The following is a 12,550-nucleotide window of genomic DNA, read 5'->3' on the forward strand; positions in this document are numbered from 1 at the left end:
AACAGTGCTTAACACACAGTAAGTGCTTAACACATACAGTTCTACTATGACTAATAATAATGATAGTTCACGCTCTCTTTCGGTTGAGTCGGCCTCACTACAGCGCTACGACCGTTTTTAAAGCACCCTCGTTCAACGGCCGCGAGAATCAGAAGGCCCGACCGTGGTCCGAAACGGGAGGGAGATACGTTGCCGCCATGAAAATCCGGAATCCTCTTCCGGGACCCGAGGGACGGCTCACCTTTTCCGTGCACGGGATGCAGTAGACGGTGGCCAACAGCCTGGCTGTGTTCTGGATGAAGCTGAAGTGCCTGACGGGATGGAGACGGGAAAACAGGTTTACTGACGAATGCCATCTAAAGAACGGTTTTTTACTCCGACTCGGCCGGGCTCCGGCGGTTCTTCACATCCGCGCCGCGGATACTCTCAAAATCGATCGATCGATGGCATTTATTGAACGTTTACTGTACGCGGCACAACTGTGTACGATATGACAGAGTCGGTAGATGCGTTCCCCGCCCACGACGAGCTTCTAGTCTAGAGGCGGCGGACGTTAAAATAAATAAATCTTGGACACGTAGAAAAGTGATATGGGGCTGAGGGAGGGGTGAACAGAAGAAGAAAATCCAAGTATAAGGGCAGTGGAGAAGGGAGTGGGAGAAGAGGAACCGGTAGCCTAGTCGGGGGATCATTTCTTAAATGACTGTTGCTAAAAAAAGAAGAGAAAAACTAGGAAATGAGATTTCCTCCTTCACAAACCAGAGGGAGAGGAGAGAGGAGTAAAATGACTGTCGACTTCTTCTGACCCAGGCGTGACCTAATGGATACCACGCAAGGCTGAGAGTCGGGGGACCTAGGTTCTAAGTCCAGTTAGACCACCTGTCTGCTGCGTGGCCTTGGATAAGTCCCTGGGCGTCAGTTTCCTCATCTGTACAATGGGGGTTAAACGGGTGTTCCTCCTCCTCCCTGAGATGGTGAGCCCCGGGCGGTGGGGCGGAGGCTGCGTCCGATCTCAGCATTCCCTATCAGGAGCAGCAAGGGGTAGCGGTTAGAGCCCGGGCCTGGGGGATCAGGAGTTCTAATCCCGGCTCCGCCACTTGCCTGCTGCGTGACCTTAGGCAAGTCACTTCACTTATCCTCAGTTGCCTCATCTGTAAAACGGGGACTGAGACGGTGAGCCCTACACGGGACAGAGACTGTGTCCAGCTCGATTTGCTTGTATCCAGCCCAGCGCTTAGCACAGTTCCTGGCACACAGTAAGAGCTTAACAAATACCACAGTTATCATCATCATCATCATTATTATTAATAACAATAATAGACACGAGGGAGAGCATCCAAGGGAAGGCAAGTATGTGCATATTCCTCAATCTTTTCTTTCACTTAGACTGTAACCTCCTGGTGGGAAGGGACGGGATCACTTCATCACTCTCCTCTTCACGGGGAGCGGTGTGGCCTAGTGGACAGAGCCCAGACGGGGGAGTCGGAAGGACCTGGGTTCTAATCCCGGCTCTGCCGCTAGTCTGCCGGATGACCCTGGGCAAGTCTCTCCACTTCTCTACGCCTCAGTTCCCTCGGCTGTAAACTGAAGATTAGGCCTGTGTCTCTAACCCGACTTGCTTGTATTCACCCCGGTGCTTAGTGCCGGGCTTGGCTCATGTGTAAGCACGTGACGAATACCAGAGCTATTATTATTATTATTATTATTATATTGTCTCCTGTGAATCGACGCCTTACCATGTCAGGAATGTTTGCATAAGCTGATGAAGGCTAGAGTGATGCCGAATAACGGTGATAATAATGGTATCTTTTAAGCACTTACTAGGTGCCGGGCAATCTTCTAAGCAGCGAAGCGGACAGGAGATAATCGGGTTGGATACAGCCCCTGTTCCACACGAGGCTTACGGTCTTAATCCCCATTTTACAGATGAGGCAACCGAGGCACAGAGAATTCCAGTGACTTGCCCAAGGTCACGTAGCAGACAAGTGACGGAGCCGGGAGTAGAACTCATGACCTTCTGAATCCCAGGCCCACGCTCTCTTCACTAGGCCACGCCGCTATACCGGAAAAGTCTAAACCAAAGCGTCCGATAAAATCGATTCACCTGTGCTGGGCAGCGGCGGCATGGGAAGGGGTGAAAAAACGGACGATCGAACGATGAAGACGTTGATCAGAGACAACGGCAGCGACTCAGGTTTTTACCGCGTGGAAGAAAGGTGACGGTAAACCACTTCCGTATCTCTACCGAGGAAACTCTACGGCTACACGTACCGGAACGCATTTACGACAGAGGACGGGACGTTCTGAGGAAGGTGTGTCCCCGGAGTCGCTACGGGTCGGAACCGACTCGACGGCATTTGGAGGAGAATTATTCTCATTACTACTCTGCGCTTCCCGAGTACTTTCTATAGGGCACCAGGCCAAATGAGCCCACCCTCAATAGATCCCCTTCCTCTTCTTGTAAGCGTAATAAGAATTATGGTATTTGTTAAGCACTTACTACGTGCCAAACACTGTTTTACGCGCCGGGGTGGACACGAGGTAATCAGGTTGTCCCACGCGGGGCTCACAGTCTTAATTCCCATTTTACAGAAGAGGCCCAGGGCAGTGAAGTGACTTGCTCAAGGTCACACGGCAGACAAACGGCGGAGCCGGGATCGGGACTCACGCCCTGGGACTCCCAAGCCCGTGCTCTCGACGCTAGGCCACGCTGCTTCTCACGTACGAAACCCGCGCGCTCCTACACACCCACGCGCCAACGCGGACGGACGGCGGCAATACTCACAACGGATCGTTCAACTCAAACGTTATCGGCGAGGGTGGTCTCTTCGGGGACTGCCAGAACAAACCTGATGAGGACACGCGCGGTCAGGTTCAGAATAGAGACTCGTGACGGAAATCACCGGAGCAGAAGCCGTCTGGGACAAGGATACTTACTGCCGTCTTTTAACCGGGTGTTCAGAGGAAAGCAGTAAAGCAGCTGAAGAGCCTAAAGAGAAACAGAAGGACGTCAGAGATGAGGCGCAGAGTAGTTCTTCGGAACGAAAAGACCCGTCAGGGCCCAGTGGCCGGACCAGATGCGGCTCCTTTTAACTCCCGCCTGGCAGTAAATGCGATCGAATGGATGAGCGTGGGCCCTTATGTGGGACCCGATTATTTTGTGTCTACCCTAGTGTTTCGCACACAGTGGGTTGTTGGCCCATTCCGCAGTTGTCGCCGTCGTGCACGACTCTGGTCTCCCCATCAGCATGATGAGCTGGGGACGGGTCTGCCGAATCCGTCGTACCGGACGCTCCCAGGCGCTAAATACAGTGCTCCGCGCATAGCAGGAGCTCAACGGATACCCCCGATTAACCCTGCTGGGGCCGCGAGTTGGGCCGTTCCCCGATTCGGTTGGGGGGAGGGGGCGGAGTCACCCTTCGACTCGTGTGGAGACCACCTCCCACCCCCCGGTAGGCTGTCGGCCAACCCCCTCGCACCTCCTCCGCTTAATTCACCGACTCACCTTATGATTAAAATACTTTTCAAATTTCATTCTTGCTAACTCCACGCACTGGGGCCAGTTTCTGGGTCTTCTGTGAAGCGATTTAATCACCTGAAAGCAGCCTTCCAGACTCTCTCCGGATTCTATCCTCTGGAGCGGGGGAAAAGGGAGGACGAGACGGAAGACCCGATTCACAAATCGGAACCCGCGTGACGCACGGAACCGCTTAGCGGTTTAGAAATTTGAGCTTCTCCAGCGCCGAAAGCGATGCCCCCAGAGGAGTCGTGACAAGAAAATCCTCTTGTTCCCCAACTCTCGGAAACTGCACTTCTTTTCCTTCCTTTTTGAGTTTTCCCCTCCTCCAGGTGCGAGTGCAAGTGGAAAGAGCAGGGGCCGGAGAGTCAGAGGACCCGAGTTTTAATCCTGGCCCCACCACTTGTCTGCTAGGTGACCCTGAGCAAGTCAGTTAACTACTATGCGCCTCCATTACCTCACCCGTCAAATGGGGATTAAGACCGTGAGCCCCAAATGGGCCACGGACTATGTCCAATCCGATGGTCCTGTATTTATCCCAGCGCTTAGTTCAGCACTCGGGACACGTAAACGTTCAATAAATACCACTGATTGGTCATGTTTTTGACCACGGCATAATCATTCACTCCCGCTGACCTCAAACCCATCCTGCTCAATGAGAACGAGGCTCACGGTCTCTCTCTCGGGAGCCGGGAGACGTATCGGCTTGAAAATACCCCACTGAATTCAACCTCCCAAGGCAAGAGCGAAACCCTCGTTTTACAATGACTTCAGTTCCTACCTGTAACACCTCTTTCGCAGATGAGTACGTTTGCCAAAATTTGTTAAACAAGGAGGGCTTGTGGGAAAACAAACTTTCAAACTACAGGTGGGAGAGAAAGAAAACACAGTTTCACACTCGAGAAGTCTTCGCAGGGATTGAAACACATTCTCTCCCCGCCCCTCTCCACCAAAATTCCCAGTGAACGCCCCCCGACCCGCAGAAAAAAAACACAAAACGAAAATAAAATAACAGTTACCTTGTCTCTCGCCCACTGGATAGTATGTTCTATAGCAGCTGGAAAAGATTTTAAAGTGCAAAAAGGTATTTCTTCTTCTGGGGGATCTCGCTAAATTAAAGTTAACGACAACAGCAACACAAGTTAGACAACAGCACAGACGCCGAAGAAAAGGTTCACGGTACGACTGGAGATAGTTTTGGCTGAGTAAAATGCTGAAATCGCTGCTCTCTTCTTCAGTGGTTTTTAGCCCTCCAAACTGAAGAAAATCTGAATAAGGAAACAACTCAGTCCTCTAACCTCCCGCAGGAAGGCGGGAGGACTGGGTAACGCTTCCATTTCAGCTCACTGCCCTGGCAGGGCAATCCATCAATCAGTGGGATTTATTGAACGCTTACTACAGTCAGAGCCCTGTACTGAGCGCTTGGGCGAGTACAATGCAACAGAAGTAGCAGACACGTTCCCTGCCCGTAACGAGCTTACGGTCCAGATGGGGGGACAGACGTTAATAAGTAATCTGTGCCAAGGCGGAAGAGGCACGCGGCATTTGTTAAGCGCTTACTCTGTGCCAAGCACGGTACTAAGCACTGGGGTGGACGCAAGCAAATCGGGTTGGACACAGTCCCCGTCCCACATGGGGCTCACGGTCTCGATCTCCATTTTACAGACGCGGTAACCGAGGCCCGGAGAAGTGAGGTGACTTGCCCAAGTGGCGGAGCCGGGATTAGAACCCGTGACCTTCTGACTCTCAAGCCTGTGCTCTATCCACTGTGCCGTGCTGCTTCCCTTAATGATAATAATAATAATAATAATTGTAGCATTTGTTAAGCGCTTAGTACGTGCCAGGCACTGTACTAAGTAGATACAAGCAAATCAGGTTGGACCCCGTCCCGTCTCACGTGGGTCTCACAGTCTTAATCCCATTTCAGAGATGAGGTAACCGAGGCCCAGAGAAGGGAAGTGACTAACCCAAGATCCCACAGCTGACGAGTGGCAGAGTGGGGATTAGAACCCAGGGCCCTCTGCCTCCCAGGCCCGTCCCAGAATTCCCACGTTCTCCACTTCCTCCAGCCGGGAGGGAGAGGAATCAAGGGGCAGGGAGGAAGGGAGAGGAATCAAGTGCTTGGTAGAGTACAATATAACAACAACCCCTCCCCCCCCCCCCCGAGCATTCAGTTCAGTGCTTTGCACACTCCAAGTGCTCAATAAATACGACTGAACAGGCGCATTCCCTGTCCACATCGAGCTCACAGTCTAGAGGGGGAGACAGACATTAATATAAATAGATGATAAATGAATAAATGACAGATCTATACAGGCATATACATATGTGCCGTGGGGACGGGAGGGAGGATGAATTAAGGAGCAAGAAAGAGCGGTGCAAAAGGGAGGAGAAGAGGACTAAGTCAGGGAAGGCTCCTTGGAGGAGACGGGCCTTCGCTAAGGCTCCAGGAAGCGGCGGAGGCCGGGACCGTTGGCCTCCGAGCCCCGTGGAGCCCCAAACCCGGCTCCTCTAGTCACGGACCGACCCCTAAGCTCTCCTGCTGACCCGGTCTCCTCTGTCGCTCCATCGACTCTATCAGCCTCGCCGCGTGTCCGTCGGCAGCCCGCTTATTCCAATCAGCCGATCGTATTTCTTGGGCGCTTGCCGTGTGCAGACCACTGCGCCAAACGCCTGGGAGGGCACGCTACGACAGAGTCGGTAGACACTTTTCCTGACCACGGGTTTAGAGCGTAGAGGAGGGATTTACGGTCTGGAGGTCGTGAGCTCCTCGAGGGCCAGGGACCAGATTAAATCTTCGGCTTTGAAGGTACTCTGGAATTTAATACGCGCTCGTTCATTCAGTGGCATTTATTAAGGGAAGCGGCGTGGCGTAGTGGATAGAGCACAGGCTTGAGAGTCAGAAGGTCATGGGTTCTAAAGCCGGCTCCGCCCCTTGGGCAAGTCATTTCACTTCTCCGGGCCTCGGTTACCTCATCTGCAAGATGGGGATGGAGACCGTGAGCCCCATGCGGGACAGGGACCGATCTGCTTGTATCCACCCCAGTGCTTAGTACGGTGCTCGGCACGTAGTGAGTGCTTAACGAATACCATCCTTATTATTGTCATCATTGAGCACTTAGTGGGTGCGGAGCACTGTACTAAGCACTTGGGAAAGTACAATGCAACAATAAACAGTGACATTCCCTGCCCACAATGAGCTCAAAGGACTCTACGCAAGGGGTGCATTCAACAAATATCACTACGGCGACTACTCTTGAGATAGTAGGCCCGTCCTCTCTTCAGAAATGAGGGGTGCCCGTAAGAGCTGAATTTCACAAACGACCCATACGGAGGTTCGGCGTTTTTCTCTCCCTCCCGTCCCTCCTCTACGCCGTGAGCTCTTCCGGAGCCGAGAGCCGCCTTCTACTTCCGCCGTACGCTCTCGGGCGTCTGGTAGAGGGCTCTGGGCACAAGTAGGTGCTCCACAAATACTGAAGAAGGGTAATGAACAATACTGAGCGCTCTCACTTGAATTTGAGACTTCCTGGCTTACTATAATTACTTTTGACTTCTCTTTGAGAGCAAAATTGTTCTAATTTCCCCACAGAGGCAAGGAAGCAAAATAGCCATCAGTAAATCAGGGATCCCACGCACCGGTGTACTGCATTCATGCAAACGCACCACAGGTGTTCCTTAAGCACGAACACAAAAGCACAGGTGATTCACATGTGTACATCAAACATTTCAAGGTCTCAGATTTTGCAAATGGGCATTTTACCACCACCGGCCCCAACACTTATTGCTAACACTATGGTTTTTTTTGCGGGGGGGGGGGGGGGTCCGTGCGGCTTCCGCTGCCGGCTGATCCGAGAGAAGGAGGGAAAGCCAAGGGAGGGATGAAAGGAGAAGACCCATCGGACCCCGGGGGTCACTCTGGGGGCGCGACACTTACGTGGCTGTTGTAGGACTCTGTCAGGTGAGGCACGATCACCTCCGTGTGTCCTTTTGTGCCCATTGTTCCAGAATCTAAGAGGGGGCGCAGGTTTGCTACGCAGCGGCTGTGGAAAGAGGGAAAGGGAGAAGGAGAAAAGGCCATGAAGTGAAGAGCCGTTGCGCCTTACGGGCTAAGAAGCAGGTGTTCTTAAGCGGCGTGGTCCAGGGGAAAGAGCGTGGGCCTGCGAGTCGGAGGAACTGGGGTCCCATCCCAGCCCTGCCACTTGCCGGCCGGGTGACTTGGGGCCAATCATTTAACTTCTAATTGCCTCAGTTTCCTCACCTCTGAAGAGGGAGTCCAGTAGCTGTTCTTCCTCCTACTTAGATCATAAACCTCATGTGATACAGGGACTTTGCTCCATCCGATTATCTTATATCGATTCCAATTCTTAGGTAGTGCTTTTTTTTTTTTTAATGGTACACATTAAGCACTTTTTTATGGTATTAAGTGCTTTCCGGGTGCCAGAAACTGTACTGAGAGCCGGGGTCAACGGAAGCTCATACAAGCAGCTGACTCCTGTCAGCCCCCACGCCTGCTCCTTTTAAGAAGGTCTGTGGGTCCACGAGTGTCTCCCTACGCCGGGGGCCCGCTGAGGTGGAGATGGGTGGGAGGAGGAGGTGGCTCGCTCAGGACTATTCCATCTCGCCAGAACCATCCGTCGCGATTCTGTCCTGCTGCTACTCATAGCGGTTGTACAGGAGTCGGAGTAGGAGCTAAGAACGGGAGCTGGAGAAGCAGCGTGGCCTAGCGGATGGAGCCCATGCCCGGGAGGCGGAAGGACCTGGGTTCTAATCCCGGCTCTGCCACTTGTCTGCTGGGTGAGCTTGGGCAAGTCACTTCACTTCTCTGGGCCTGTTCCCTCATCTGCAAAATGGGGGCTGTGAGACGTGGACTGTGTCCGATCCAAGTATCTTGTTTCTACCTCAGCACCTAGAACGGGGCCTGGCACGTAGTAAGCATTTCATAAATGTCACTTAAAAAAAAAAAAAAAAAAGAGTACAAGGCTCCTTCCTCCCATCTTCCTCAACCTTAAAAATACGGTTGATAGTCCCACAAAGCTCAGTGATATTTACTGTGCGCTTTTGTGTGCAGAGCACTGAACGACGCACTTGGGAGAGTAAAGTATAACCGAGTTGTACGACAGTTCCCTATCCGCAAGGAGCCTAAGCCTAGAGGAGGAGCCGACGGTTTACGACAATCGATCGATCAATCACTGCAGTTCCATCCTCCCCCCCCCCCACCCCCCCACCCCCAACCCCAAACTATGGACTTCGGTAAATAAGCAGTTCTGGACCAGTTCTTCGGTCGGTCCCTAGAGAAATAGCAACACCTAGCTGGGAACACACTGTTCTCTCTCGGGGGAGAAAGCACTTTTTTCGGCCACAAAACACAAAGCACTCATTCAAGAGGTAAATAAATACATTTGGGTATTTGTTAAGTGCTTACCATGTGCAAAGCATTCATTCATTCGATAGTATTTATTGAGCACTTACTACGTGCAGAGCACTGGACTAAGCGCTTGGAATGGACAAATCGGTAACGGACAGAGACGGTCCCTGCCCTCTGACGGGCTCACGGTCTAATCGGGGGAGACGGGCGGACGAGAACAATGGCAATAAATAGAATCGAGGGGAAGAACATCTCGTTTAAACAATAGCAAATAAATAGAATCAAAGCACTGTTCTAAGCGCTGGGCGGGGGGGGGGGGGGGATACAAGGTGATCGAGTTGTCCCACGTGCGGCTCACGGTCTTAATCCCCATTTGACAGATGAGGTAACTGAGGCTCAGAGAAGTGAAGTGACTTGCCCAAAGTCACACAGCCGCCATGTGGCAGAGCAGGGATTAGAACCCACGACCTCCGACTCCCAAGCCCGGGCTCTTACCACTGAGCCACGCTGCTTGCCTAATAATAACGATGGTATTTGTTAAGCGCTTCCTAGGAGCCAAGCACTGTTTTAAACACGGGCTGCACGAACACCTAATGTGCAAAAATCACCTGGGCTCTGCAACAGTCCGACGAAGAGCAGCAAGTCCTCCTCCAAGAGGCCTTCCCTGACTAAGCCCTCCTCTTCTCTTCTCCCACTCCCTTCTGCCTCGCCCTGACTCGCTCCCTTTATTGATCCCGCGCCCGGTCGCCGGCCCACACCGCTTATGTCCACGTCTGGACTTTATTTATCTCTATTAACATCTGTCTCCCCCGCAAGACCGTAGGATCGTTGTGGACAAGGAACGTGTGCGGGTAACTGTTCTACTGTACCCTCCCAAGCGTTCGGTACAGTGTCTTGCACCCAATAAACACGTCTGAATCAAACGGAATTGAAAACCCCGCCCGGCCTTCCCTTAGGCGGTCGGGGCGGGCGGTGACGGGGCCGCAGCCGAACGCGCTACTACCTGTCCACGTATCTCCTGGCCTCCACGTTGTCCAGGGCCGTCACCACGACGTCCTGCCGCGTGTAGAACTCGTCGTTGTAGAGGGCCTCGGTGAGCGGGCAGACCTTGCTGAGGTGCGGTTCGATCTTCAGCTGAGCGTTGATGTTCAGCGTGGCGGCGGCGGCGGTGCAGCTTTTCGGTTTCTGAGGGAGTTCGGACGACGATTTGGTCGCCCGGCTTCTCCACGGAGCCGCCCTCAAGCCCACCCAGCCGGCATCGTGGAACCTCACACGCCCACTCCGGCTTCATCCTCTAAACCGGACGCTCGTCACGGGAAGGGAACGTGTCCGCTTACCCTCTCGTATAAAAGGCGCTCGGTAAATACCGCTGATTATTCCAAACGCTACAAGACTCTGAAACGCGGTGCTTTTCGGACAGCGGTACACCTCTCTGTTCGGACTTAGGGCCGTCATACAATCCCAGATGAGCTTTTTTTTTTTACGACAGCTGCCGGGCGCTCACTACGTTCCCCACACCGCACCAAGTGCCGCGGCAGATACAAGCTAACCGGGTTGGACGCGGTCCCTGCCGCGCGTGAGGCCCGGAGGAGGAAACTGAGGCCCTGAAGAGACTCGCCCAGGTTCACACAGCAGACAAGTGGCACGGCGGGGTTTAGAACCTGGTTTTTAACTATTCTTCTCCCCGACGCTCTGCGCTTAGTAAGTGCTCAATAAATGCCACGGATTCACTGGTTGATCACTAAGAGTTCTGGAGTCACAGGGGGACCACTCCTGCCCCAAGGAATGCAAACACTGCCCCTGCCTCCACGACACACAACGCACAACCGAAAACTGCTCCTTCCGGCCAGGTGCCTGTTACAACCAGGACCTGCAAACCCAGAGTCTTTAAAAACGTCAGAGCACCGGGAAGCTGCGGCACCTTGGACCCGATGGCTTCGAAGACTCATTTCCCTCTCTCGGACCTCGGTTATCGATCCTCTCATTTGCCTACCTACGCCCTGAGTTAGGTACGTGATGTTTTCAAACGCTCCCGTCATCTACCGCTTCATTTCTCTGGGCCCGCCCTCCCCACCTGACCTGGATTATCAACCCCCGGCGGATCTGAATCGCTTCTCTTATACCCACTTGGACGTTGCGCTCGGAGCCCGAGTCAGGGCTCGACGCATACCATCCCTGTACCTGTATGTGATGGGGCCGAAAGAGAAACTGCCTGTTCAAGTTGGACTTTTCTATCAGGTCGGGATCCGTAATGGTCACCTAGGAGCAAGACGTAAAAAAAAATAAATTGCAGTGACACACTGAGCCTGTTTCCAGTCCTTTTCCCGATATCTCTGAGATCTGCATATACCGTCTTTCTCCTGCAGTACCTGCTTTTTAAAAAAACAAACGTTAAAATAAATGTACCCACCGAAAACGCTATATTATAAAACAATCCTGGCTACATAATTCTCCTAACGTACACAGGGGCGGGGGCGAAATTGGACGTCGGGTTTTCAGTTACAGGCGGGACTGATTTGGATCGTTTCACATTACTTTTCATGCTCTGTCAAGATCATCCCGGTGTACATTACCTGAAGGCAGGGCTGAGTACCACTTCTATTCTGCTCTCAAGTGACGGTATAAAGACTCTCCTTATGCACACATTTTCGCTCTACTGATTTAGACAGCGCTGTAAATATTTTTATTTGTCCCCGCCCTTTCTCCCCAGTGACACTGCAAGATTCCCGTGGGCAGGGAAGGCATCACTTCATTATTCTGTACTTCCCAAACCTCTAGTATGGTGCCCTGTGCTGAGTGGGTGCTTAATAATGCCACCACAGACTGTAAGCTCATGAATAATAATAATAACATGGGGTATTGAAGGACTTACTATTTGCCAAGCACTGTACAAGCGCTGGGGTGGCCACAAATAAAACTGGTTTGGACACAGATCCTGCCCACGTGGGGCTCACAGTCTCGATCCCCGTTTTACAGATGAGGTAACTGAGGCACAGGGAAGTGAGGTGACTTGCCCGGGGTCACACAGCAGACAAGTGGTGGAGCCGGAATTAGAACCCATGACCTTCTGACTCGCGGGCCCGGGCTCTATCCACTACGCCACGCTGCTTCTCAGACTGTAAGTCTGTTGTGGGCTGGGAACGTTTTTTGCTAATTCTGTTGTACTGTACTCTCCCAAGCACTTACTACGGTGCTCTGCACATGGTATGCGCTCAATAAATACCATGGATAAATTGACCCCTACGAAGGGGCAGGTGCATAATAAATACAGATAATAATAATAATAATAATGTTGGTATTTGTTAAGCGCTTACTATGTGCAGAGCACTGTTCTAAGCGCCGGGGGAGATACAGGGTCATCGGGTTGTCCCACGTGAGGCTCCCAGTCTTAATCCCCATTTGACAGATGAGGTAACTGAGGCCCAGAGAAGTGAAGTGACTTGCCCACAGTCACACCAGCTGACAAGTGGCAGAGCCGGGACTCGAACCCATGACCGCTGACTCCCAAGCCCGGGCTCTTTCCACCGAGCCACGCCGCTTCCCTAATGTCCGATGTTACAGCCTGCCTTATTCAACCTTACACTGAGAAAAACCAAACCGAGACAAACGGGAAAAAACCTCCCCCCTTGAAAAAAACCACAAAAAAGGACCCTACTTTGAAATGTAAG

General features: G+C 52.4%; 1 protein-coding gene across 2 annotated transcripts in view; it reads right to left on the reverse strand.

The window, feature by feature from the left end:
- The window catches only part of UBA6 (ubiquitin like modifier activating enzyme 6), a 50,595-nt gene that overhangs the window by 8,506 nt on the left and 29,539 nt on the right, over positions 1–12,550 (reverse strand). For both annotated transcript variants that reach the window (XM_029073237.2, XM_029073238.1), the window contains exons 18-26: positions 11,064–11,141; positions 9,886–10,067; positions 7,452–7,557; positions 4,537–4,626; positions 4,299–4,379; positions 3,506–3,634; positions 2,938–2,989; positions 2,786–2,849; positions 242–311 (exon numbers count right to left, since the gene is read on the reverse strand). In XM_029073237.2, coding sequence (XP_028929070.1) covers positions 242–311; positions 2,786–2,849; positions 2,938–2,989; positions 3,506–3,634; positions 4,299–4,379; positions 4,537–4,626; positions 7,452–7,557; positions 9,886–10,067; positions 11,064–11,141 — 852 coding nt within the window. The remainder of the gene's footprint in view (positions 1–241; positions 312–2,785; positions 2,850–2,937; positions 2,990–3,505; positions 3,635–4,298; positions 4,380–4,536; positions 4,627–7,451; positions 7,558–9,885; positions 10,068–11,063; positions 11,142–12,550) is intronic.

Source organism: Ornithorhynchus anatinus, chromosome 10 (assembly GCF_004115215.2).
Source record: "Ornithorhynchus anatinus isolate Pmale09 chromosome 10, mOrnAna1.pri.v4, whole genome shotgun sequence".
Taxonomy (NCBI): Eukaryota; Metazoa; Chordata; class Mammalia; order Monotremata; family Ornithorhynchidae; genus Ornithorhynchus; species Ornithorhynchus anatinus.